Genomic DNA, 27180 nt, shown 5'->3' on the forward strand with positions numbered 1-27180 from the left:
GCCTGCATCGCACAGCTCAAGGAAGGTTACATCAAGGGAGATCGGACAAAGCACATCCTACCCAAGTTCTTCTTCACACACGAACTGCAAAAGGCCGGAGAAGTTTGAGTGGTGCAAGTTCAATCATGCGACAATTCGGCCGATCTCTTCACTAAGGCATTACCGACAACAACATTCAAGAAGCTCATGTACCAGATTGGAATGTGGAGGCTTAAGNAAGAACCCTCGGAAATCTAAGAAAGGTGCAAATCAAACCGAGGTTAGGGAAAATGCAGAAAATACAGACATGGCCGCGGCAAATCCTAAGGTACCAAATAAGGTTTGGGACGCTGAACCTCAAGGACCTGAAGGTATTGATAATAATGAGATCTCAGTTAATTATATCATGTCTGGAATACAATGGAACCGTAAAGATGTCGACATCGATGAAATATTTGCATATAAGGTAGCACTTGAGATAAATGAGGATCATGAACCCACATCTATATTAGAGTGCACTCGAAGTAAATATTGGCTAAAATGGAAAGAAGCCATTGATGTGGAGTTAAACTCTTTAAAGAAGAGAAGTGTGTTTGGTCCGATCTTAAGGATAACACCTAAAATAAAACCAGTTGGACATAAGTGGGTCTTTGTAAGAAAGAGAAATGAGAAGAATGAAATCGTGAGATACAAGGCACGGCTTGTAGCACAAGGATTCTCTCAAAGACCAGGAATAGACTATGAGGAGACATACTCCCCTGTGATGGATGCAACAACATTTAGGTACTTAATAAGTCTGGCTATAAGAGAAAAACTGGATTTGCGGTTAATGGATGTTGTAACCGCATACTTATATGGTCCACTGGATAATGAAATCTATATGAGATTACCAGAAGGTTTTGAGCTCAAAGATAAGCATAGTTCTCGAGAACAGTACTGCATAAGGCTGGACAAATCCCTTTATGGACTGAAACAAAGTGGTCGAATGTGGTATAATCGATTAAGTGAGTATTTAGCTAAAGAAGGCTATAAGAATGACCCAATCAGTCCATGTATATTTATAAAGAAGTTTGCAAACAAAGGGTTTGTAATAATAGCAGTTTATGTGGATGATTTAAACATCCTTGGGACCCTTGGTGAAATTGCCCAAACAGTAAAATATCTCAAGAAAGAATTTGAAATGAAAGACCTAGGCAAGACAAAATTCTGTTTGGGATTACAGCTTGAGTACATTGGTGATGGAATCCTTGTGCATCAAATGGCATATACAGAAAAGGTACTCAAGAGGTTTAATATGGACCAATCTCACCCATTGACCAGCCCAATGGTTGTGAGGAGCTTAGACTTGGATAAAGATCCATTTGGTCCAAAGAAGGCCGATGAAGAAGTTCTCGGACCTGAAGTGTCATACCTCAGTGCTATAGGAGCGTTAATGTTCTTGGCTAGCCATACTAGACCGGACATATGTTTTGCCGTGAACCTCCTAGCAAGATTTAGTTCTTGTCCGATTAAAAGGCACTGGAACGGTGTTAAACATGTTCTGCGTTACCTACAAGGAACGACAGACTTTGGTTTATTTTATACTAACTATAACAGAGATGATTTAGTTGGTTTTGCTGATGCAGGTTACTTATCGGATCCGCACAACTCTAGGTCTCAAACCGGGTACGTATTCACACACGATGGTACGGCGATCTCGTGGCGTTCCATGAAGCAAAGTATTGTTGCCACCTCGTCCAACCATGCAGAGATCCTAGCAATTCATGAAGCCGGACGAGAGAGTGTGTGGTTAAGGTCGATGACCTAACACATAAGAGCAAATTGCGGTATGGTCGCGGACAAGGAGCCAACCGTAGTCTATGAAGATAATACGGCCTGCATCGCACAGCTCAAGGAAGGTTACATCAAGGGAGATCGGACAAAGCACATCCTACCCAAGTTCTTCTTCACACACGAACTGCAAAAGGCCGGAGAAGTTTGAGTGGTGCAAGTTCAATCATGCGACAATTCGGCCGATCTCTTCACTAAGGCATTACCGACAACAACATTCAAGAAGCTCATGTACCAGATTGGAATGCGGAGGCTTAAGGACTTAGAGTGATGCTTGGAACAGGGGGAGCAATGCGTGCTGTACTCTTTTTCCTTCACCATAGTTTTGTCCCATTGGGTTTTCCTGGTAAGGTTTTAATGAGGCAGCACCCCCTAGCGTATTGCATCGATCCCTTAGCATCGGCATGGTTATGTCATCCAAGGGGGAGTGTTATAAACCACTTGATGGATGGACTCCATAACCAAGCCCATACAAGGCTCGTACATGGTCCGTGTCCGTCCAAGCCAATAAGGCCTATTCGGCCACCTCATTTAGTCTTGGTCGGTTTAGGATTCCTAATGTAATTGGGCTTTGCCTTTGACTATATATATGTAACCTCGAGTTTGATCAATGAATAAGACAAGAGAATTACTTCATTCGATTCTCTAGTTTACAACATTTTTATGTTACCGCTAGTTTCTTGATTTTCTTTTATTTGTGTATTTTGACTTACTGAATAACATTATTGAGCTGAGCCTGACACACTGATATGTTAAAAAATATATAACAATAATAAGAAGATGCAGAGAGAGAGATAGAATACTGTTTGTTCAACGTTTTCTAATTTTTTTCTAAAAACATGAGAGGAAAGCAAGATGAGAACAATGGAGCTGAGTCTAAATTATCTACTGCGGTAGAGTCCACGTAGGATTCTTTTAGTCTGCATCTGAAAATTATCAACGGTGTATATTTGATCTCAAAAACGATGGACGGTGTATATTATCTATGTTAATACTAATACAGATCCAACGGCGATAGCGCAGCATCATTAAAACTTGGCTGGTCTTTGATACTACTTCCAATATATAGGATGTTTAAGGTAATGTACATATATTAAGATAGTTTATTTTTCTTTTAAAAAGTATCATATATATTTAAATTAAAAAAGATCCAACCAATCATAAAGAATACTGCATAAATAATGATTAGAGATAATTAAATCTATATTAAAATTTGCATGGAAAGTTACAAAACATCTTATATTTTGAAACAAAAAAAGAGAGCCCAAAACATTTTATACATTAAAACGGAGGAAGTATTAATGATGGTCCTCTAGCCGCCGTTGATATTTGTTAATTGTAGAAATTGTAGTGTAAGATGTACAAAAAAACCTTTATAAATTAATAATGTTGGGACCAAGACATTTTATTAATTTATAGTGATATTAATTTATCTATAAATTAATAATTATTCTTTTATATTGTAAATTAATAATTATTAATTTATAGGTATATTTTTAATTGTTTAATTTTTAAAAAATTAGAAATTGAGACAATTTTTTCAAAATAAGATTAGAATTTTAGATGTTGTAAATTTTATGGTATTAAAATTGAATTTGAAATAATTTAAAATTTCATTTGACAATGGATTACAAATATTATAGACAAATTCACTTATACACATGGCAAATATTCAAATTTATGAATAAGAATATCAATTATCGTATTTTAATAGTCTATCAAACTATCAAAATGTAAATGATGCATATTTAGAAGTTGAAAACTTTAAAAACTTTTAGTTGTTTTATGAAATATTATAGAATATTTTATAACATTATAATTTGAAGATAAAACATAACAATTGTTTTATAGATATGTGGTTTTAGAGAAATATATTTTACCATATGAGCATATATATATATATATATATGTAAATTTACATGATTATTAATTTATGATATTATTGGGACCATATTTTACATAGGAATTTTAAAAAATATATTATCTTATTATCTTATTGAATTTTGTTATTTTTTACACGGTTCTGATTTGGGAATAACAAATTTTATTAATTTATAGTGTTTATTAATTTATAGAATATTAATATATAAAGGTTTTAGTGTAGTTTTGAAATCCAAAGCATAGTAGCTCAATATGAATATATATGCTAAATAAAATACATTTATAACTATCCCATCACGATAAATATGTATTCAAAGACTGTGTCTGTTGTTCAGCTTTAACGAAAGCATACGTAATCAAATTCCGAGTCAAAATAAAAATAAAAAATGACTAAATGGGTCATTTGTTGCTGAATTTAGCATTTAAACAGAAAATAAGAATTTAGTAGTACCAAAAACAAAATGCCCAAATTCAACAAAATATTATTTAGGAATCGAAGATGATGTTGACTCATAAAAGAAGAAGATTTACAGGTCTCACGTTTCATGCAAGGTGGAGAAAGGGGAATCTCATTTTAGACTAAAATTTTTTGAATTAACTCTAAAAATAAATGAGATATTTGACCAGAATATAAATGAGACATAAACTGAAAGTAGGAAGGTAATCGATATTTCCGTTTTAATTTTTTTAATGAATGCTTTTATTTCTTTCCAGTAGTTTATAAAGTTATGTGTAGAAAGTCTTCTCTTCCACCAGATGACACTATACTTACGACATCCACATATATACACCAGTTGTTAACCAATCAACGCTCAGAGTGGTTTTTATTTTATAGGTTAAACAGGCCAAGTGACAATATGATCACAAGGCTTTTGAAGGCATCAGCAACGACTGGTTTATATTTGGATGTCATAAGTGTTGAAATTGGTGAGCAACATGTATTAAAATGGCTGCATGTTCAAACCCTCATAGCTTGATAGAAAGCTCAAAGATCTCACTCTTGAAAATACTCGAGTTAGGTGATCATTGATCTTTCTATCAAGCTATTAAGGTTTGAATATGTCAACAGCCTTGTGAGGATCCTTCCTAGCTAGCTGATCATTCATCCTGACTTCTTCGATTCGTCAAAGAAGAAGAAACTCAAAAGTTTGGTTATCATCAAAACCTGGTATATATACCCCTAAATCTTCAATCCCTAATCCTTCCTCTTGCTATAGGTACAGGATGGAGTGCATTATATATCTTGAAGAACTTAACTATGTTTTTGCGAGGGTTTGTTGGAACTTCAATCCACGTGACAAATATTTAATCAAAAGGTGGGTAATTTTTTTATTGTGATTGCATGATTTCCAATTGTACTTTCTTACAAGGAAACGTCGGATCACTGTGGGACTTGTTTTGATCGCATAACGCTCTGTTTTGGTTTGTGATATCAAAATGAGAATCCCTGAAACGACGCTGTTTCGGTATTTCTTCAATGACAATTACAAACTTTGGTTCTACAGTCAGTGGTTGAGTATATAATTTTGTAAAGAAGTGAATTATGAACCTGATAAAACAATGAAAAATTCTTTTTCACGTAAAACAGATTCATGTTCTTTCGAACCACCTATAAACAACCTTGAGAAATAAAGTAGGCCGGTTCTAGGACTTCCGCGGGACATTACATGAGGAAAGCCAAGATAAAGGAAATGGCATCTGACAAAGACAAAGTTTTATCACCATCCATAGAAATCCAAGACATTCTTGGTTTTAGTCTTTTAGAATGTTCCAACCTCTTTACGGATCGTTGAGAGGATGTACACAAAGAAAATCTCATTTTAGACTAATTTTTTTTTTAATTAACTCTAAAAATAAATGAGATATTTGACCAGAATAAATGAGACATAAACTGAAAATAGGAAGGCAAATCGATATTTCCGTTTTAAATTTTTTCTTTTTATTTCTTTCCAGTAGTATATAAAGTTATATGTAGAGAGCCTTCCCTTCCACCAGATGATAACACACTATGTCTCACTATTCGTACGACATCCACATATATACACCAGTTGTTAACCAATCAACGCCCGGAGTGGTTTCGATTGATATAGGTTAACATGCCAAGTGACTATATTAGCACAAGGCTTTTGAAGGCATCAATAGTGGCTTATATCTGGATGTCATAAGTGTCGAAATTGGTGAGCTACGTATATTTAAATGGCTGCATGTTCAAACCCTCATAGCTTGATAGAAAACTCAACGATCCCACTCTTGAAGATACTCAAGTTAGCTGATCAAACTATTAGGGTTTGAATATGTGAGCAGTCTTGTGAGGATCCTTCCTAGCTGATCTTTAATTCTGACTTCTTCTATTCGTCAAAGAAGAAGAAACTGATTAACAAGAGAAGGATATGATAAAAGGATTAACCAAGAGAAGGATATGATAAAAGCTTTGGATTTAGAGGTGTACAGGACTATAAAGTATTACTAGGTAATAACTCGTTGCACGGAGTGAATTTTTTGTTTGAGTTATTACATTTGTAAATATATTTATTTAGTAGAACATTTAAATTTATATTGGTTTGAATTCATCAAGTTTATGAAAGTTTCAAATAGTAATCGTTTAGCCATAAATTTTAGATTAACATAATGACGGATCTTGATAGAATGTGAACTGAATTAGGGATCATTATATATTTATCAAAATCTAGAACTATCAAATCAAATAAAAATCGCAAAAAACTAAAATTATATGAACCGAATAATTTAAATAAAATTGTTAACCCGGTTAAACTCGTCCGCTAAACCATCCTGCAACGGGTTTAAATATTTTGAGCCGCAAAATGTCTTTGCAACTGTCCCGCTTGAATTTGTGAAATCCACATGGATTACACATGCATTTCAATAAATCATTTTTGACATGTGCTCTCTAAAGAAATCCAATTGCTTTTTCTTTCTGTTGATAGCAAATATTACCAAGTAATCCCATTAACGTGATTAAATTTATAGCACCCTCGCGAGTTGACCACAACGATTTCACATATCTTGCTACCGCAACCGGCATGCACTGGATCTCTAACTGTAAGTACTGCACCTAGGAAAACAAAAAACATATAAAAATATATAGTCAATTCCTAATTCGGATGATATAATATGCGCTAAACAAAAATTAAAGAAATCAAGATATATAAGTTTAGAGGAACAATCTACACGATCAAATCACTAGCTAAGCTAGAGGGAGAGAGAAAACCTCATGACAGCTCAAAGCGGTTCCCAACCACCTCTTCTCCTTCTATCCTTAGAAAGATTGTCGCTCATGCCACAGTCTACGCTATTTGAAAGCAGAGAAACTATATTCTTCACAATGGCCAAATAATTCCACAGTCAATTATATATCTTCAAACCATAGTCCGGGAGATCATCAACTCAATCAGCGCAAGGAGACATCGGACAAAGTTCAAATAACTAATGTGTCTCTGGATCAGATAAAAAATTCTAAGTTTCATACCATCGAAAAAGCTGTTTCCTTCCTTGTTTTTATCATTTTTTCTAAGTAACCAGATATTTTGATTAAAAAAAAAACTGAACGGCCTGAATTGGAAATGCCACATGGGATGTTGAACCCTTTCGTATCAGCATAGTCAGAGTCTCATAGACAACAAAACCGAAGGTAGAAGTCATCTTTTGTGATAAATTATGTTTATCAAATTAACTAAAAAAATGAATAAATTATTTTGCCCTTTCTAAACCTAATGCAAATATTCGAAATTGTCATAGCCGTTGGGTCATAGCCGTTGCCGGACACAGATTCGATCGTAATTATTTGATTTATAGAATAAGGTAATTATTTATTAATGTGTGGGAACGATTACCCTTTTATGAAAAAAAAATACACTTCATTAAGAGATTAGCTAAACAAATTAAAAACTAAAAAGCTACCATTAACAAATATTCAATTTTGTTTTTCATAAGGGGACAATAGCTACCATGAGGCGGGACAGTGGCAGTAAGAATGGTGCGATAGAAGACAGTGGGCAAAACAACAAACATTAGAGGGTCATATTTTTGGTCAACTTATTATTCAAATATATTTTTGGTTAACTTGTTAGTAAAACATATTTTCTTTTTTTTTGTCATGTGATCGCTGCTCGCTCAAATCTGAGAACTTGAGCTTTAGATTTTTTGGTGAAGAATGGCTTAATCAGTTCGGTTATGCTGTCAGTCACCTATGGTGCTAAGTTTGTGTATATTTTTTTAAGAACAAACTTAATTTTGATGTATTTTTAAGAACCAAAAGGAAAACATGACGATAACAAGTAGAGGAGAGAATAATGCGACAACTCTATATACATAGATAAATATTATCTAATGAATCATTTTCATAATAGTGTTTGACAACTTTGGCAATTATTAAAAAATTTACCAAATTGAATTTTGTCATTGGTTTTTGAGTTTCTGAGTTGTTAATTGACGAATTGATTACGACTGGATCGTGTATCGAAGGATCTAGATTTTTTTCTTGTGAACTCGAATCTACTAACTTGTTTCTTGTATTTGGATTTTGTCAAATGGATGTGAATTTGTATTCGCGATCCATGGTGGTTTAGAGATGATGGTGATGCTTTCTTGTTTCTTGTTTACTGTATCAAACTAACTTTTTTTTTTAAATGAGACCGGAATCACTACAGATATTGGATAAAATAGCTTCGACATATATCATTCAAAATATTTGTAGCAAATTAGTTACTAATGAGTGACAAAAAATAAAATTAAAAATTTAGTAACAAAATTGAGGTAATTTATAATAATTAGTGACACCATTAGATACATAAAACGTTTGTGAGAAATAGCTACCGATAAGCAACCATATTTTTGTGACAATTATAATCACTATTTATGACCGTATATAATTTTGTATTACTTATTGTACTAATTAATTTTGAGGTAATTAGCTACGCTTAAGTAAGAACATTGTTGTATGAAATATACCCACTATTGTAACTTAATTTTTAATAACTAGTTACTAATTATTTTGTGGTAATTAGCTACAAATAAGTAACAATATATATGTAACAAAAATACTCATATTATAACAAAATTTGTAGTAATTAGTCTAATAATTCTCACAAATTAACGTAGAAATACTGATAGTGACCAAATTTTTTTTTAAAAAACAACTATGAAGAAAACTTGTATTTACACTACAAAAAAGGTGTAGTGATATTAGGATTAGAAGATTATTTATAATGAACTTCCATACTTGCATCGCTATGCAAACTGACTCAAATTCTTAACATCATTATTTTTTATATTTTGTGAAAATGACACTAAAAGTATATATGTGATTTTTGCCATATTGTAATATGTTAAAAGTATAAATGACTCAAATTAGTTACTTTTAATTAGCATTTATCCTTCTCAAATGCACATAATTTGTGTAGCTTTATCCTTCTTTATTTTATGAATGTTTTTCAAAAAACCTTTAGGATTGTGTACAAAAGATTAATAGTCAAGGTTTATGACATTCGGCATTTACAATGTCATATATACCAAGTATGAGTGCATAAAGTAAATCAATAACTATAGTGCATAAATTAAAACTCATTGTTGCTTGATGAAATAACTCATATATAACAATGTGGTTTGGATATATAACTCATAAATTATTTGTGTTTGTGATTGTGCTCCATGCAAAATATTTTTCTGCATCGGCCACTAACAATAGTTTACCCAAAATCTAACATGGATAGCAAAATCTAACATCGATTACAAAATTCAATTCCGTAAAGTTAAGTTTAGGATTTACATTTACCTGTAGTGGTTGAGCAAAGAACTCCGCCGGAACAACTACATACCCACCTGCGGTGCCGATATCTTTTAGCAAGTCTTGTTGCTTGTTCAGCAACTCTATCTCCCGCTTCTGATCTATAAGAGTCTTGGCGCCGTACGCAGCAGCAGGGATGATGAAGCCATTATTCATACCGGAGAAAATTTTGATTTAGATCGGAGAGAGAAGAAAGACGACGAAAAAAAAGAAAAAGAAAAAAAAAAGTGAAAGATTTTTTGACAAATCAGTTGACCCAACAAAAAAATGTTCACGTTAGCCCACTATATCGTTAGCATTGCCGATTCAAGTATTTCTTTTTTTTGGAAAAAAAAATTTTCTTGGGAGGGATTTCACAAATTTATGTATCTGTCAAATAACCATATTCATGGATCCATTGGTACGACAAGTTCGTACTCAGCCCCATGTTATTACTTTTGTAAACGATTCTACTCCCAGTTAACTACTTTGAGGCTTTGAGCTAATATATTACATTTGTTGTAACAAAAGAAAAAAAAAATCATATGCTACACAGATTTAATCTATAGCAGCTAATCAATCAAATCAAATATTACGAAAATATTACACTGCAATATTTATAATTATACATTTATACATATTAAAAAATTAGTAACCAATTTAATTCCGACGTTAAGAAAGAAAAATAAACCCAAAAAACAATTTAAATCCAATTGCATCACAGTTTGTTAAATTATATACAGTATCTCCTAGACTAGGAAAACTGGAAAACCAAACCGAACAAAACAAAAAAACCGAGCTCAAAGAATATTGAGTTTTTTCTCAGGCTGTTATAAAGAATGATACAATCACACAAATACGAAACCAATTCACATCCCTGTTTCTAAGCTTTAGAAGTGCCACGATGATCCTTATCAATATGCTTCAAAAGATCCTTAGGATCACGAAACCCTTTGCTACATTTTGGACAAACGTCAACCGTAACTTTGCCACGATTCTGTTTTCCATTCCTCTCATGCGTTTTCTCTGAACTACCATCGCCGCCACTCGCAAACTGAAACGTCTGGCTAATATCGTTACCGAGTCTGCTAAAAAGACTAGACCAACTCGAAGATGATGATGATGTAGGAGGAGCTTCTTTTGAGTTTGTACTCAAGAAACCCATAAATGAGAAACTGGATTCAGTCTTCTTGGGTCCAGAACAAGTATGATCAGGTCCAAACCGATGTTTCAAGCAATGATCGATGCAGCAATCTCGACATTTTATAGTATTAGAGAAGGTCAAGAGTTCTCTGCATCTTGGAACAGGGCATTTCTTCTTCTTGACAGTTTTTTCGTAGTTAGATGGATCACAATCAGTATTAACATGTTTCTCCCAGGTGATGTTCGGATCTTCGTCGGGGTTTAACCTTACTCCTTTAGCACATAATGGACAAATGACCACAGTGACATCTCCTCTGTTTCCTTTTGGACAATCGTGTTTCATATAGCTACGATGATCCAGACAAAACACCTACAAATTCAACAACAACAACAACAACAACAACGTTTTTTAATAAACTTCCTCCATATATTGATTCGTCTTTTAAATCATTTAGCATTATATGAAAATCTAACAAAGACCAGATTGAAAGAAAATCAGGTTAAAGACCAAAGATTCAAATGAAACTGAACAATAAAGAGACGAATTACTGGTTGACCAGAGAGATTAAGAATTGTAGAAACTAATGAGGTGGGATCTGAGAAATGGCATTGTGCCGTCGGATTAATGAATGGTGAATCAAGAGCAAAGGAGAGAGACCTGAAGGCAGCGATCGCAAGTGAAAGGCAAGAAATCGATCTGTTTGCAATAATCGACGGAGCAGTGTTTCCCCAGATCTGGAAATTCCGGAGTTCCCATTTTTTTTTGACAGAATACACAAATTAAAAATAAATAATTCCCACAAAAATCTAAGACGGGAGACAGGCACACCGGGGGCAAAAAGAAAAATAGAAAAATCCCCAGATTCCGAGAATTTAGATGAACAGAAAACTCGCAGAACCGGGAAGAAGAAGAAGAAGAAATTTGGAAGAATCGTAAAAAGTCAACGTTTATTCTTTCTATTCAAAGTCAATCTTTTCCGTGTATACCAACAATTCAATTTCTATATTCTTCTGACCACCAACCAAATCACACAAAGCAATCATATTGGGCTTAGGTAGTAAGGCCCTTTATCATTTTAAATTTGGGCTTGTCATTTTTTTTTTATTAATATAGATAATTTAAATTTGCTTGAGCTACTTATATAAGTTACAACAACAAATGTCCAATTCGTTCAGTGCAAGACGAGTAAAGATCCAATATTAATAGTCATTTTGTTTGTTTCGTGCTGTGAAAAAACCAAAGAAAATTTAGTATGATCGCATTCAAAATTCCAAACAAAAAACGTATCTAGATAGACTTAACAAACCATTATAACCGATCAAAAAAAAACCAAGGGTGGAACAAAATCTGTTTTAAGCTTAAGAATAGTTGTTGCCGCATCCAAGAAGAGTGAATGTTACTTAGGCTTGGTCTTCAACCTCGGTGGCGATCTTGCTGCTAGGTAGAGACTTATCAGCCAAGAGATCACTGTAATCCTGGTATGGTGACTTAACGAATCTCGTCTCTTTCCAGAATTCTGGTGTTAGGAATCCGTAAGTCCTCTGCAGACAATCAAATGTTGCCTGAAACAAATCAACACAACATATATTGACTACATTAGTAATCAGAGAGAATTTAGCATAATCAAAGATCATTCAAAATTCAAGCAACAATGAGAACAATACTAACACACAACAAACCATCTTTAAATACAACCAATGTTCATTACAACAGTAATTACAGCAATCTCAAATCCTCAAATCATCACGAAATTGGTAATGAGTAGTCAGCTAAGTTCATCAAACAAAACAGCCATTGTTGATAACATTGTAACTTGGATAAAAGGAAGAGAGAGAGAGTACAGACCTTAACGAAGTTTCCTAGAGTTTTGGTGGATCCTCTAGAAGAAGTGAAGACATCATCAATCCCAGCAAACTGAAGAACCTTCTTAGGAACCCTAGCCGCCACGATACCAGAACCTCTCGGAGCTGGAACCATACGTACGGTAACAGATCCACATTTCCCGGTCACCTTACACGGCACAGTGTGTGGCTTCCCGATCTTGTTACCCCAGTAACCTCTTCGGATCGGAATCACAGACAATTTCGCCAGAATAATCGCGCCTCTGATCGCCGTCGCGACTTCCTTGGAGCATTTCACTCCTAAACCGACGTGACCGTTACTATCTCCGACGACGACGAAGGCCTTGAACCTCGTTCTCTGACCGGCTCTGGTTTGCTTCTGAACCGGCATGATTTTCATCACTTCGTCTTTCAGTGAAGGACCGACGAGTAAATCAATGATCTGGTACTCCTTCACTGGGAGAGAGTGGAGGTAGATCTGCTCAAGCTTCTGTATCTTACCACCTTTCACGAGACGACCGAGCTTCGTCACCGGCACCCACTTCTCTTCCTCCGGGGCACGACCTCCACGCCGGCCACCACGGCCTCTCGGACCGCCTCTTCCACCACCGCGACCGCCGAATCCACGTGCGAAACCGCCGCGATCACCACCACGTTGTTCGACACCACCCTCACCACCGCGTTCCACCATTGTCAATGCGCTCGATTGATTTTGCTTAGAAGAGCTAGAGAGATTTGGTGTTGTGTGGTGCAGTGTTGCTCTCGAGAAACGGCGGCAAAAAAAGTTAAGATTATAAGTGGAGACGAAGAAGAGAGAATTAGGGTTTCTAGTATAATGGAGCTAATTTCGGTTTATAGGCCCAATAATAAAAGTCAGGCCCAATATATGGTTCGTGGAATGGACTGTTTTTTTCTTTCTCACTTCTCAGACCATGTGCATCCGTGTAGTTTGGGGCCGTCCTCCGTTATTTTTCGTTTTAAAATAAATAAAAAAAGGCCCAGTTCAGAAGAAACGTATTTTTATTTGGGACGTTTTTCGTCCGTCCGTGGTATGTTCTGATTGGTTGAAGATTTTCTCTAGGGTTAAAACAAAAGAATTTTTCGAGACAAATTTCTAGACTTCTCTCTTCTATTTCGACGACGACGGTTTTGTGTCGATTTTCTCTCCCGCCGACGATCTGATCCGATCTTCTCTCCCAGCGACGAATTCCCATAGCTGATCTTCTCTCCCGAAGTTCTCGACGAATTACGGTAGCTGATCCTCTCTCCCGAAGCCCATCCGATCTTCTCTCCCGAAGATCTCGACGAATTCCCGATTTCAAGCCGACGAGTTCATCAAACCAATGCTCATACTAAAAATAAGAACATTTCAAAATAATACTATTATAATTGGGGACCAAAAAGAAAGGACACCAATGCCCATGCTCTTAGTTACTGCAGTTTCTTGATTTTCTTTATAAATAAAAGAGTTTTTTTTTGTAGTGTCAAGTTACTGAATAACATTATTGAGCTGAGCCTGACACACTGATATATTTAAAAAAAAAAAAATGAGAAGATGGAGAGAGATAGAACAAGATGAACAAACCCCACCATTGATATCACCTGCCAAAACTCAACAGACATATAAAAAGACAAGACCACATAAAAAAATCTAAAATTGGTTACTAGTGAGTTCGTCGATATAAATAAATCTATACAGTCACATTTAATTTGAAAGAATAAATAATGGTTATTTGAGTCAAACAGGACTCAATAGGCAGAGTAGAAGTGGCAGAGAGAGGAGGTGGTCATTGAAGGTGTGATGGGGACAACAAATCAAACACCTCTTCGTTTTAACCAATTATGCATGTGGCTTTGGTTATTTACACACACTGAGGACAAATTGGAATATGTAATTTTTCAAATCTAATATACTACTCCTACGTTATAATTATTTTAACTTTAATAGTTTACTTATTTCATTATTATTATTCTTATTGAAGTGAGTATTGTGGGTTTGTTAGAGCATGCGATCAGGCAGTTGAACAAATTGCTTATATGCAGATCGTATTGTTTTGAATAAGGTTTGTTGTTATATCTTCTTCTATTCTAAGAGCATGGGCATTGGTGTTCCATGATTTTTGGTCCCCCAATTTTAATATTATTATTTAGAAAGTTTCTTATTTTTATGTTGAGCATTGGTGTTTATGGAACGATCAAGAAGATGACGGAACTCTTCGTCGAGAAGAGAGACAGCACGGTGCTGAACCGAACTCGCCCGGTTTAACCAAGAAGAAACCGGAGTTGAATCTAATTTAAGCTCTCTCAATCTCATAACCGATTTTGAAATCCGGTTAACGGCGTCGATGAATACAGAGTCCTCTGTTTCGTCTCGTCCAAGCCCAGAAGATTCCATCTTTGACACCAATGAATCCACCGTCTCCGGGAATGGTTCCACCGCCGGTGGAATCTCCTGTAAAGGATCATTCTTCTCGGTAGAAAGGGATTGGATGAAATCGTCGACGGCTTCCATCACCTGAACAAGGCTCACCTCGGAGGTTTCCGATTCCGGCGTCGATGAATGAAGTTTTTGTTCCGATTCATCGGAATGTTTTTTGTGATCGTGATCGTGATCTTCAGATTTGTGAACATGTGTTTTCGATGATTACTACCCAAAAACTTCTGCGAATCATCACCTTCCACGTGTTCTGGGGGACGGCCAAAAAACGTCCCAAATAAAGAGTCGATCCTTCGATATTGAGCCATTTTCGATTTATTTTAAAAACACATTTGTTGGGGGACGGCCCAAAACAATGCCATTGCACATGGTCTAAGAGTCCAGTTCTGTGATGCATTTCTGTTTCTAATACTATTGATTGATTGTTGAACACACAATGTATTGTAACCAAACAAAAACATAGATGTATTGTTTTGTATAAAAAAAGTTTCTTAAGAACCCCATTACCATTGGAGGAGACAAAACTTAAGTACAACAATTCAAGTTCTTAAGTTTGATAAAGATAAATTTTATTCTTAAAAGATTGTTGGAACCCCTCATGGAATTCTAACCATTGGAGATAGTCTAAATATCCTTCAACTTCAATGCTTATGAGCCAAAAGAGTATAGAGAATCATACGTTAAAAAGGAAAAAAAAAATCATCATAACTACAATTAGACCATTAGTTTTAAAAGTTATAAAGATGTTTTCTATTTTATAAATTGGATAATTTTATTTAATTATAAAGTCGATATAATTAACAACACTATCTACTTCAAGTCTTCTTTAAACCTTTGCTCCCACAAGCTCATCTGAAACTCTCTCTCTCTCTCTCTCTCTCTCTCTCTCTCTCTCTCTCTCTCTCTCTCCTTCTCTTTTCTCACACTCTCTCTCATGTTTAGAGTAGTCACGGCAAGGCTCGATGACCAACTCGGCACAACAACCACACCAACCACCATATACATAGACCCACCTTCCCAAGACCAGCCTAGTCACAACTCGGACCACCGTTCTATAGAAACACTCGTCGTCGTCTTAGCTGTCATTACCATTTTATCAGTCTTAGCCGGAGTCATCGCTAGGCTCTGTGGCGGCCGCCATTTATCTGACGGCGGAGACCACGACATCGAAGGATGGGTCGAGATAAAGTGTCGTAGCTGCATCGATGCAGGAGTTCCCACGGTCGCCGCCACCCCTCCACCTCCACCACCACCAACAACTCCACCTCCTCCGCCAGCAGCAACGGTGGAAGAGCAAAGTAAGCCGGCAGCCGAAGAGAAAACTAAGAAGTGAAGTACAAAAAAGGGTATAACTGCATACTTCGATTTAGCTTTAACATTATGTAATATCATTAATTTTGAAGACATCTTAATTCTTTTTTGGTTTTTGTTTGTTATGTACCTTTGTTTACGGACATTGATTTCGGAATTTCCTCGGATGATTTTGATTATTATTTCTTTCAAAAGAAGCAAAAAAAAAAGTTCTTTATCAACTTTTAACTTTAAATAAATAAATCCGTTGAGATTTGGCAACGGCATTAACCAAAAAAAAAAAAAAAAGACATCAAGGATTTACTTTATCCTCATGTTGTCTTTTATAGCAACGTTAATCAGAGGAACATTCACATAAAAAGTATATGAACATGAGGATAAAGTATTCACACAATGGTCTTTTAGTAAAGTAGGCCAAACACACAAGAGGGTTACTAGTTTTATACAAGTATAGAAGAAAGTTCGAAACAATAAGGATATTTCGTTTGAATGGAACTAAGAGTAAAGTAGGCCGGCCATAATGCAAGAGCTCACTGAAAACTAGGTTAATTTTGGGATTTAACATCTTATTTTACAATAAGTATAGCAAAAGTGGAAAACACACTATAAATTAGCATTTTTCATGCTTTTAATATATATAATGTACTTGGCCCATGTGACTTATTTGAAGTAATTTTGCATACTTTTTTTTTTTTTTTTCATTTTTAGTACTACTAAATCAATATATTAGAAAAATAATCTTATTAATTTATTCATGGACACATACAAATAATCAACAGTATACATAGAAGGCAACAAATCTTTCTGACTATTTTATGTGTACACCCATACATCTTTACTACATATATATCAATAAGCAATATATAGAGTACAATATGCATGCATCTATCTATAAATACGTGTATCTATATTCATACGTATATTACATAACTAGCTCAGTAATTAAGAGCATTTAGGAGAAACGGTGCCTTGATTTTTAACGTTGGCATTTTTGCAAGAAGCGTTTCCTCCTTTAATGTTTACGTTCTCAAGCACAATGCCTTGGCATGGATACTTCTCACTGCAATTGAACGTTATCGCCACATCCGTCGCGCTCGTACCGGATATGTTCTTGTACACAACGTTTTTCACTTGCACGGCGGATTCCTGTTAACATATTTTACATTGTCAATTCGAGTGAATGCTAGTCTAGTAAAGAACAAAATATATATAAACGGCTAATTAAATCTATCTGTCAAACAATTACTTGGTCTTCGCATTTGTCCTTGTCGCAGTAGTTCTGGTCGATTATGATCGGATTCTTGACATTTTTCATTTGAATGTTTTGAAATTTAATGTTCTTGGCAGTTCCTGATCCTCCCTGAAATCAGCAAGGGGGGGTTGTTTTTGAAAATTTTAAAACAAATGTTAGAGAGATTCAAGAGATTTGTAAAATTTTAGTGGGGATCGATGTTTGTGAGAACACTAAAATCAGTCACCTGATAAGTCTTGATCCGAACTCCATTATCACTCTCAGAGAACTTAGCACCATCCACATAAATTCCCGAAACATAAGCTTTTGAGTTGTCGTCCCCCAAGCTCCCAATACTTCTCATCGAAACAAATTTTAAAAGATCGATATTAGCTATATATTTACTTCATTTATGTGTAAAATCTATTCAAAATATTGTATGATTTTTTGGTACCCTTATGTTAGAATTCGGTATAAAAAGAATGTATTGATCTACCTGATTCCGTGACCGGGGCCGCAAGTTAAATCACTGATTTGAAGATTTTGTGTTCCATCTTCAATGGATATACAATCATCACCTATATAAAAGCAACCAAACACATTAGCTACCGACCTCTCTGTTAAGCCTTAGCAAGTCTTTGTTATTACACATAAATACACTGTAGACTCCAATTATATATGAATCGTTACCTGTTCCAATATCCGATTTGGAAACTCGAATATTTTTGGTATTGGTAATATGGATACCATCGGTGTTGGGACTATCGCCGGGAGCAGAGACGACAACATTATTGACGTCAACATTGTTGCAATTCTCAATCGAAACTTGAATCTGCTGCGCATCTCTCACCCTCAAATTCTTCATATTTAGATTCCTTAAGTTGTATAAAGTAAGAGCCTGCGCATATGCATAAAACACACACATGCCAATTTTAAAATTTTGAACGTTGACGTGAAAAAAAATAATTATATACTTATATGGAACTTTTGTATTTACATACCGTTGGCGCTGTTGTGCATGGCTGCATAAAAAAGAAAGAGAAAACCAATTAATACTAAATTACTAATCATATGATGTAAATTAATTAGGAGTATATATATTAGATAAGCATATGTGAAGATATATGTGTTGTGTGGCAAATATATGCTAATTGGTGGACTCTACATACATACCTTAGATTTATCTATTTTGCATGAGTTTTGCCACCAGATTTTTCCGTTGCCGTTAATAACCCCAGTCGACCCACCATCGATTGATAGATTGTTAACGTCCTCTAAGATAAGCCAATGGTATTTGTCTTTGTAATCCGATCGTTTTGTAGATGCTGATAGACTGCCTAAGATCTGCGTTTGATCGGTAAAAGATTAAATCTAGATCTATTATTAATTAAGCTACTAAAAATAATTTAATTAAAAAAAATTTCTTAAAAGAGAAAAAATATTACCTGAAAGTTACGTAGTGATTTGCATGGGCCTTTGAATTGAGTAGAGGTAAGGAGGTAACTCTTCCCTTTAGGAACCAAGAAATTGGTAACTCCATTTGTTGAACATGCTTTCTTCCATGCTTTCTCGAAGGCCTAAGCATACATATATATTTTACACCCATGCATGCATGCATCATCAATACCAAATAAAGTATATCTATATATTTGAAAAAAAATTATTCTGAATATATATGTGATCCGTACATCCTTGCACACCGGAAACCATGCATAACTAATTTTTGATAAAATAAGTTTCTATCCAAACACTGTAAACATGTGAAATATACTTAAGTACCTGAGTATCATCGGTTTTTCCATCGCCTTTGGCTCCAAAACTGGCAACACTAACTGTTGAGGATGCTGAAGTGGTTTCACCGGAGCTTTTCAAGGTAAGAACATCATCGTTGTTGAGCTTAAGTAAGCTGTCGGATTCGAAGCTTCCATCTTCATGACCATATCCATCATCAACGTAGCTACTCAAATTAGCTTGGCACAGCGAGAGCATCAAAAGAACGCAGATGAAAATAGTTAGGAGTCCGCAACAACGGGCCATTTCAGATTTGGTCTTTCGAAGATGGGAACGGTTTTTCTGGTAAAAGAATTATTGCGTGTTTTGTTTCTTGTGAGTAAGATGAAAATGTTCGCTGTTTATTTGGGGTTGTGTATTATGAAATTGAATATGTGGGAGGCATGTGTATTTATAGGCAAATTAAAGGAGAGAAAAAGTTAGGTTATTAAAAAGTTTTAATGGCGTCGGAGGTATGGAGAGAGAATGAGATTGATACGAAAACATCACTTTAAGCTTCTAATTAAACCTCACCTCCTCTCCACCTATTTTTAGTTTTCCTTTTATTTATATATATCTAGTTTATTTTTCTTGATTGATTGTTTCATAATTTAGTTAATTATTTTATTTTATATATGAGGAAAGGAGTTTAGAAAAGAAAAGAAAAAAATAGTAAAGGAGTTTATTTTTATCATCGTATACCATTCACAGTAATATTTTCTTCATGTATAATTACTGAACTAAGCAGTGCGTGATGTATATCCATACATAAATAGTATCAAAAGTTGAAAAGAAGAAAATAGCAAAACTGACAAGAAAACGTCGTTGTATCCTCTGTCTCTCAAAGGTCGGTAATAGTTTTGGACTTTTGGGAATCAATACATCATTTCCTTTTATTTCTTCTTGCGTTTTAATCTGTACAGTGATCTTCATATTACCGTCGTAGTATCTTTCACAAAAATGTGAAAATTAGGACATGTTTCTAATTATAATGCTTACAAACCCTAATTTTTATACTTATAGTAAATCTTTTAACCGTTAATTACTAATCTGATCATTGGTTTACCGAAATTAAAAATTTAGGTGCACTCGTGAGATAAGAAGTATATGTACTAGTTCGTGAATGTTGTTATATGTATTGTGGACTTTTAATTAATAAATAATAAGAGTCATGGTCAGTTATCAATACTTATTTGAATTTAATACGTTGTCAAGCTGGTGAAGTGGCGATCACATACGCAAGTGCAAAAATTCCTTTATCTTCGAAGAAGGTAGGATGATATCGATATATATATATATATAAACCGGCAGAGTATAATGTGCAAAAATACCAAATTCAAACTAGAACTGTAAATACGTAAACGGAAAATGCCTGATATAAGAATTAAAAATTATGTTAAATTATTACGATATGCCATCACGATTTATTTTGTCGGGAAATAACCTAATGATAAGTTTATACTTGGAAATAACTTTGTATTCAAATCCCAAATGATGAAAATAAAGCCTAGCTCAAATTCTTTAACCACACGTCTCTTTAAATTATGAAAATATAGTCGTTGGATACACAAAGAACCCCTACCAATGACTCTATAATAGCATCAAATTCTAAAGTCTTATGATTTTAAGGTGTTTTCTTGTATAGTTTTCAAAGTTATTTTTTTCAGGAAGACTTGTTGAATGATGCGCGAATACATATATACTCGTGTGATCGTATCGATTAATTAGCACCAAAAAATTACATACTTATCCTTATTATACGAATATATATACTATCTATTTTTTGTGATATAATTATACGTATGGTGTAACTTGTAAGGATTGGCAGAAAAGAAAAGGCATGTGCATCGTTTGCTTGCAAGACCTAAAGGTATGGTCGAAAGTCATGTCTTTGGAAATTTATCTAGTCGCTGTTATAACTTGGCCTTAGTTATTGCTTCCTTCTTTGAATTTAACTCTTGTATTTTTCTAAATTAATGGTTAAAATTCAACTTGCTCATCGTTTTCGTGGATGTCAATATTACAGTTTTTCATCTTATTGTTTTTTTTTTTTTAAATTACTTGGTGTTGGTAAAAGAGCAAATTAAAGAAGAAAAAAAAACTTAAAATCTGAAAAAGATAGAAAAGACATGTACGTTCTAAATTGAATGCTCTGGGATTCCGTGCATCGTATGGGATTGATTGTGTATTGATGAGGTAGTTAATGTTTTGGGGGTTTTAAATGTTCATATATTAATGTTATACTACTATATGTTCCATATATACATGTTAGGTGTTAGAAGGTGGTGACTGGTGTCTAGCTTAAAGAGAAAAAAATGTATTAAAAAAAACTTGACGGAAAGAAAACAGAGTAAAAGGTTCACAAATTTTAGTTCTTTTTTTTTACAATCAAGTAAGATATGAAACACAAATCTAAGTAGTATGATTGTATATTTGTATGAACCTACATCGGATAAATATTCTGTACGTGTTGCTGTTGAGTCGTCATTGATTAGAATTTTCTATTGGATTATTGTAAAACAAATGAAACTTGGCCTTAGTAATTTTCTAGTGAGAATCAGATCTGTTAGTTTCGTAGTGTGAAAGAATGTATGGAAGGTTTCATAAAGTCGATGATCATATAACTGACTGGTCATCATTATTCGTATTGACCCCTGCCTTGAAGTTGCGTACTATACATGGATTCTGATATTTTAGGTATTCACATGATCACCCTCCTCAAAGTTAAGGTGTATTGTAACTTGTAAGAGTGTCGGTTCGATTTGTTTGGCTAAAACTTCAAATTTGTAAAATAACACACCATAAATTCGAAAAACTATACATTTTACCTTCTTTATCAGTTTATCAAAACAAGAAATCATTATCCTTTCGTTTGGTCATTGGTGTAATTCCTTTCTAAATAGACCAACTATCAGAATTTTAAATCGATTTGTTTGTTTCAGCCAGACATTCATTTTAGGGTAATATTTATTCTTAAGGTAAATAGTATTAATACAAAACTACAAAGAGACATTGATATTTTAGCGAGATTACATTAGGTCACTACATTACTAGTACAAAAGCGATGATACTACAAACATTAAATTCCTAATTTATTTTTGGAATACCTTATTACTACAAAATATAATGATGAATGACAAAATGGTGAAAGAATAGTCCCCAACTACAATCGAAGCTTTTCGCCTTAGACCAGAATCTCAACGTGCCATCTGAACATCTCTTCCCTCGTCACCGGCAGATTCAAAGTCACAAGTCCAACCTCCGCATCATACGTGAAATCAGTCTCTGTGCTTTCAACGGCGCATCTTAGTGGACGCTGAGAAGAGTAAGCTCCAAAACGACCACAGCCTCTAACACTGAGAGATATCAGAGCTGTTGGTGAACGGTTATCGCTGAGCGCAGGAGAAGCCGAGGAGACCTCTCCATCGAAGAGTTCCGGTTTCTTGTCTGTCACGGGATTGATTTCCATCGAGTCGATAGCCCCGCTTGAGTTAAACATGTCTAGAAGTCCGATAGGTGCGAACGAGATGTTTGCTGTGACTTCCTGTATAACCAATTTTTTCAACAATAAAAAAAGATTCGTCATTCACCTTAAACGTATACAAGTCAAGGTAATACTATACAACACTAAACGTACCTTCAAAGGAGAGATGTGGAAGAGTTCGTATTCAAGGACTTTGAGAGTGAGAGGAATTGAAGCACCTTTTGGTAGTCTTGCCACCTCCCCTGTAAATCAAAATTAACCTCATGTTTTTAGCATTGATCTGTATAATGTTTGATGTTTCTGTCTAGTCTGCGGATAGTATATTGGTTTGATTTTTCTTACCTGATTTGTATGCGTAGACTATTGAGTCTCCACTCCAATCTTCACCAGCCACTTGAGAAATGAGATCAGCATCATCAGCACGGACAGAACCCGTGAGTGTGCCAGGAGAAGTATCATGAATCTGGTTCTTCTTCGTCTCCTTGCACCAACCAGCACCTTGACAGTTGAACACACCAACTATACCAGTGAACTTATTCATGTTCCATATCTTGAGCAAGCTGAAAAAAAAATTCATTGCAAGTGCTAGGCTAAGGCTTAGGAGTGGATGGATGATAAAGAAGAGAATCGTTAGTTAGAAAAGAGGCAAACCTAATTCCATCTCTAGCTGGATCCGCGAATAAGCAGTCACGGGTAGGCCTACCCGGAAGCTTAGCACGAAGAACTGAACCATCAGGAAGAACCAGCTTTCTCAATAGATCAAAGTTGTGGTTGCCTGGCTTATCACTGTCATATAATTTGACAAAAAGTATCTCCAGTTAAAATCTCGAAGCTAAACATTACCTAGTCAGAACAAAATTTAAGTTAAAAGATGAGAGAAAGGCTTTACCTGACATAGATTGCGCATCCACCTACTGCACGCGCCGCAGCATGATACTCTGCAGTTGGGTGTAAACTCTGAAACCATCAAAGCTTCGGTTAAAAGTGAACACATGCTTCTTAAAGAATAGTAAAGACATCAAATTTCTCTTTACTTACATGGAACATATCCCAATCAGGTTGCATGAACTCTCCAAGAAAAAGGCTGTTATATGCAACTGATGCAATGTGGATGGTGTGAGAAGCAGGATCTCTTGGGTAGAAATCATCAGATGCTCTAACAATAGCGGTTTGTTTCGCGCTGTAAAGTCCGTCTGTGTTGTGACACATGCAAGATATGCAACCATTATCTGTGAAGTTCCGGGCAATGGAAGCTTCTAAAGCTTGGTGGTAGCTTCGAGTAAGAGACACTCTCCCGCCAAGACCAGCACCGAGGGTTTCGATGATGTTCTGGACATCAACTTTGACTCCGTCTATACCACATGAAGCCAAGTACGAATGCAGCTCGTTGTAGAAGTTGAAAACTTTCTTCGGGTTGACAAGTCCAAGACCATGAACAGCTAGGCTGTCCATTACTATGTCTGGCTGGTTCCCTAAGACACCTGGGGACTGAACTGGGTATGCTAATGCACTGTCATAGTGTTCCATTCCAGAAGCAGCGGGTTTAACCCCACCCCAGTATCCAGCTAAAGCATGCCACGCATAAACTTGCCTGTGAATAAGGAGTAAAACCATGTAAGTATTCAAATGCGATAAAACAAAAAAATGATCAGCTTGAAGATCAGTGTGTTGCAAATTAAGAAGAAAAAGACATACTTCACATTATGGCGCTGCTTTGCATTGTCAACTACACTCTTTAGTCCTGATACTTGCGTATCCTTCTCCTGATCATCCTTCTGAAATTTTGCATTCTCCTTGATACCGACAAGCCTAGTAGCAAACCTGCATACATAAGAATGGAGAAAAAAGTTAGCATTTTCATGCCAAAGTCTTATAAAATCTTGAGGTAACAACTTTAGAACATCCTCAAGCTCAAGCTTTATGAACTAAAGACTCAACAGCTCCAATGCAGAAATTGAAACAGATAAATCTACTTTGATTTCACCCACATGAGTTATTTAAAAAATATTCAAGCGTCGATCTAGTTTTTTCTGGAATATTATCTGGTAAATTGAGGACATGTTTAAGATGCTCATCTACATGAATACAAAAACAAGAGAGTGAGAGATCTTACTGTGCTCCCTCCTGAACAACGCAGTCTGCATCTTTCTCTTTGTGTTCAATTTGTTGCCAACCATCGTCTATGATCAGAAACCTCGGAGGGGTACCTCCTTCTGAAAGGCTGCAATAAACCAAACGCATCAGAGACTCAATCAACTTATACAGATTTAACCTATCATCAATATATTAACAATATGCCGCTCTACTTCCATACACAGTACCTTCTAAGGCCTTCATCAACGCCCTCAGCAGTCACGTCTGTGTAGAACGCGTCCCATGTGCACCAGCCAAACCAGTCTAGGAAAGAAGGAAGCTAAACAAACAAAGAGAAAGAAAATGAGGAGGTTATATCAAATCAAAGTGAACTCTTTCTGTTGACCAAAACTATGAAAAGTGCTCAGTCACCTTCTTCTTCTCGCGATGATGAAATGTCTGCATGTGTCTCTCGACAGCCCTGCACATAACAAAAGATTAGCTGGTAAGAAAACACTGATAACCTTAACATCCAAGAATCAGAACATAACATTTTGGCTTCTTTGTAACATACTTTACGGATTGGCTGATAACTTCAAAGGGATTAGTTCCAGCATGAACATAGACAAGATGAGTTCCTTGGCTGGTTTCAACTGCCTTATCTCCTGCAATTAGAAAGTCAACCAAAACGAAACTTCAGTTCTAAGATCTGAAAATTGTAAGCTCGTTAATTAATGGATCATCTGTTGTACAACTAATTCACTAACCGCTCTCAAGACAGATCTCAATCTCATTCTTCTCATTTCCTTGTAGAACAGCTCTGAACTGGCCTTCAAGAAGAGGGAGAAAGACGGTATAAATAGTAGGAGCATCATCCCCATTTCCTTCAACCTCATCCTTGCTCTCAAGTAACATAAACTGTGTCTCCAAAGGGATATCTTTTCCACAGCTTCCCATTCTCTGAGTCATCCACCATAGTTTAAATCGAAAACAACACATGAATCGAAGACCCCTGTGAAATATTTATAAAACAATAAACTTAACATCAAAGGACCTAAATTGACAAAGCTATATAACAGAGGGAAAACAAAAGTTTGATGCTTTACTCCAATACACCGATGGGGAACACGTGAAGACTCTTGCTTTGTTCAAAAGTTGCGCCTATAAAAGCACCGGAAACGAATCCATTACCCGTAACGGGAGTAAGGATAATGTTGTCGGGGATTTTGGTGAGGATGGTCTTCCCTTGAACAACGAGGTTGTCGTTCTGTACAGAGATGTTTGATGTAATCGTCATCTTTCTCAAAGCTGCTTGCTTCAGTTAACTGTCTCAGGTAATCACAACACATAAACCAACATTAGGAAAGCAGAATAGCTTAGAATCTTTCTAATTCTCATCTCTTCGGAACAAAATCGAAAATAGAAACTTTCCAATAATGGAATATGAATCTACTTAGCCCCCAAACGTCTCTAAACACAGGAAAAGTTCGGAAAAAAATCACAAATTGACGCTAAACATTCAAATCATATCAAATTTGAGTTCTAAGCATTAAAATAGTACTCACCGGAATGTTTCTTGTTCGTGCCGGAGTAACAGAGCTCGAGAAGGGAGCACGTCAATGATGGGGGTGGAGAGAGAGATATAGGACTTCGAATATGAAGGAGAAGCTAAATGTTGCTTCTAACAAAAGAAGAAAGAATACGAGGTACACGGAAACGCCGCCAACAATGGTGGCTCCGTCACTGGTCAATCAAAGTAATCGTAAACGGTGTTTTTGTTTTTGGCTAATGAAGGTGGCAGAGAGATGACGGTTTATATATGCGACGAGATCTGGATATAGCCGTTGCGATGTTGCCACGTGTTATATATGCTTTTTCTCCGTCGAGATGTCAAAAAAAGTACTAGAAAAAATCGTGATATTTTTGTCTCTCTCTTATTTGCTGAATCAGATACAACTCATAGTCTCATACAAATATTTTAAAATATTTATTTATTTCTACTGCTCTTTTGTTTTTACTCCTTTTGATTGTATCAGGTTTTTAAAAAATCACCAAAACTAGTACTATTTAATGTCATGAATTTAGTTCAAATATTATTTTAAAAATTTCATGAAAACATACCAAATTTTAGCCTAATTCAAAAATGTCTACAATGAAACGGTGAAATAACTATTGTTGTTCTACTGTCAACGGAAAAATATGTTGAAATGATGGTTGTTTCAAGCTGTGCAAGAAAATCATAAATTAAATATCGAATCAAATCATTTTACGAAACCATAAATGGTACTAGTTAATTAATTTCACTCCTATGAACACAAATCATAACGAAGCCCAAATGTACAAGAAACGTGTAACGTATGGTTGCATATATACGCGTCTTTTTTAAATAGAGATATTTTTCCTACTTGAATCGTGTG

At 35.4% G+C, this 27180-nt stretch overlaps 5 protein-coding genes across 5 annotated transcripts; 1 reads left to right on the forward strand and 4 right to left on the reverse strand.

The window, feature by feature from the left end:
• Positions 10159-11581, reverse strand: LOC104781655 (zinc finger AN1 and C2H2 domain-containing stress-associated protein 13-like). Its single transcript, XM_010506374.1, has 2 exons — positions 11274-11581; positions 10159-10985 (listed from the first exon to the last, which is right to left on the reverse strand). The coding sequence occupies exons 1-2, from the start codon at positions 11370-11372 to the stop codon at positions 10356-10358; spliced, it is 729 nt and encodes a 242-aa protein (XP_010504676.1). The 5' UTR covers positions 11373-11581; the 3' UTR covers positions 10159-10355.
• LOC104781654 (40S ribosomal protein S2-4-like) lies at positions 11845-13251 on the reverse strand. The gene is made up of 2 exons (XM_010506373.2): positions 12462-13251; positions 11845-12178 (listed from the first exon to the last, which is right to left on the reverse strand). Exons 1-2 carry the CDS (start codon positions 13146-13148, stop codon positions 12017-12019), a joined length of 849 nt encoding a protein of 282 aa, XP_010504675.1. The 5' UTR covers positions 13149-13251; the 3' UTR covers positions 11845-12016.
• On the forward strand, positions 15759-16402 carry LOC104781657 (mitochondrial fission regulator 1-like). The gene has a single exon (XM_010506377.1). The coding sequence runs from the start codon at positions 15829-15831 to the stop codon at positions 16225-16227; it is 399 nt and encodes a 132-aa protein (XP_010504679.1). The 5' UTR covers positions 15759-15828; the 3' UTR covers positions 16228-16402.
• On the reverse strand, positions 16930-19586 carry LOC104781658 (polygalacturonase ADPG1). The gene is made up of 9 exons (XM_010506378.1): positions 19216-19586; positions 18882-19013; positions 18610-18780; positions 18438-18458; positions 18127-18334; positions 17933-18014; positions 17684-17792; positions 17452-17565; positions 16930-17351 (listed from the first exon to the last, which is right to left on the reverse strand). The coding sequence occupies exons 1-9, from the start codon at positions 19471-19473 to the stop codon at positions 17148-17150; spliced, it is 1299 nt and encodes a 432-aa protein (XP_010504680.1). The 5' UTR covers positions 19474-19586; the 3' UTR covers positions 16930-17147.
• LOC104781659 (probable galactinol--sucrose galactosyltransferase 2) lies at positions 22195-26567 on the reverse strand. The gene is made up of 14 exons (XM_010506379.2): positions 26329-26567; positions 25870-26088; positions 25531-25775; positions 25338-25428; positions 25196-25244; positions 25012-25103; positions 24804-24911; positions 24386-24511; positions 23729-24281; positions 23580-23647; positions 23342-23476; positions 23033-23250; positions 22844-22932; positions 22195-22750 (listed from the first exon to the last, which is right to left on the reverse strand). Exons 2-14 carry the CDS (start codon positions 26058-26060, stop codon positions 22391-22393), a joined length of 2325 nt encoding a protein of 774 aa, XP_010504681.1. The 5' UTR covers positions 26061-26088; positions 26329-26567; the 3' UTR covers positions 22195-22390.

The sequence above is a fragment of the Camelina sativa genome, chromosome 4 (assembly GCF_000633955.1).
Source record: "Camelina sativa cultivar DH55 chromosome 4, Cs, whole genome shotgun sequence".
NCBI classification, from domain to species: domain Eukaryota; kingdom Viridiplantae; phylum Streptophyta; class Magnoliopsida; order Brassicales; family Brassicaceae; genus Camelina; species Camelina sativa.

Coding starts and splice junctions, on each gene's coding strand:
- LOC104781655 (XM_010506374.1), bottom strand. CDS start 11,372: ATGGGAACTCCGGAATTTCCAGATCTGGGGAAACACTGCTCCGTCGAT. Junction 10,986..11,273: donor CTTGCGATCGCTGCCTTCAG/GTCTCTCTCCTT, acceptor TTGAATTTGTAG/GTGTTTTGTCTGGATCATCG.
- LOC104781654 (XM_010506373.2), bottom strand. CDS start 13,148: ATGGTGGAACGCGGTGGTGAGGGTGGTGTCGAACAACGTGGTGGTGAT. Junction 12,179..12,461: donor CTCTAGGAAACTTCGTTAAG/GTCTGTACTCTC, acceptor GATTTGTTTCAG/GCAACATTTGATTGTCTGCA.
- LOC104781657 (XM_010506377.1), top strand. CDS start 15,829: ATGTTTAGAGTAGTCACGGCAAGGCTCGATGACCAACTCGGCACAACA.
- LOC104781658 (XM_010506378.1), bottom strand. CDS start 19,473: ATGGCCCGTTGTTGCGGACTCCTAACTATTTTCATCTGCGTTCTTTTG. Junction 19,014..19,215: donor GAAAAACCGATGATACTCAG/GTACTTAAGTAT, acceptor ATGTATGCTTAG/GCCTTCGAGAAAGCATGGAA. Junction 17,352..17,451: donor AGGACAAATGCGAAGACCAA/GTAATTGTTTGA, acceptor ATATGTTAACAG/GAATCCGCCGTGCAAGTGAA.
- LOC104781659 (XM_010506379.2), bottom strand. CDS start 26,060: ATGACGATTACATCAAACATCTCTGTACAGAACGACAACCTCGTTGTT. Junction 23,477..23,579: donor GGATGCGCAATCTATGTCAG/GTAAAGCCTTTC, acceptor ATTATATGACAG/TGATAAGCCAGGCAACCACA. Junction 22,751..22,843: donor TCCACATCTCTCCTTTGAAG/GTACGTTTAGTG, acceptor TTGGTTATACAG/GAAGTCACAGCAAACATCTC.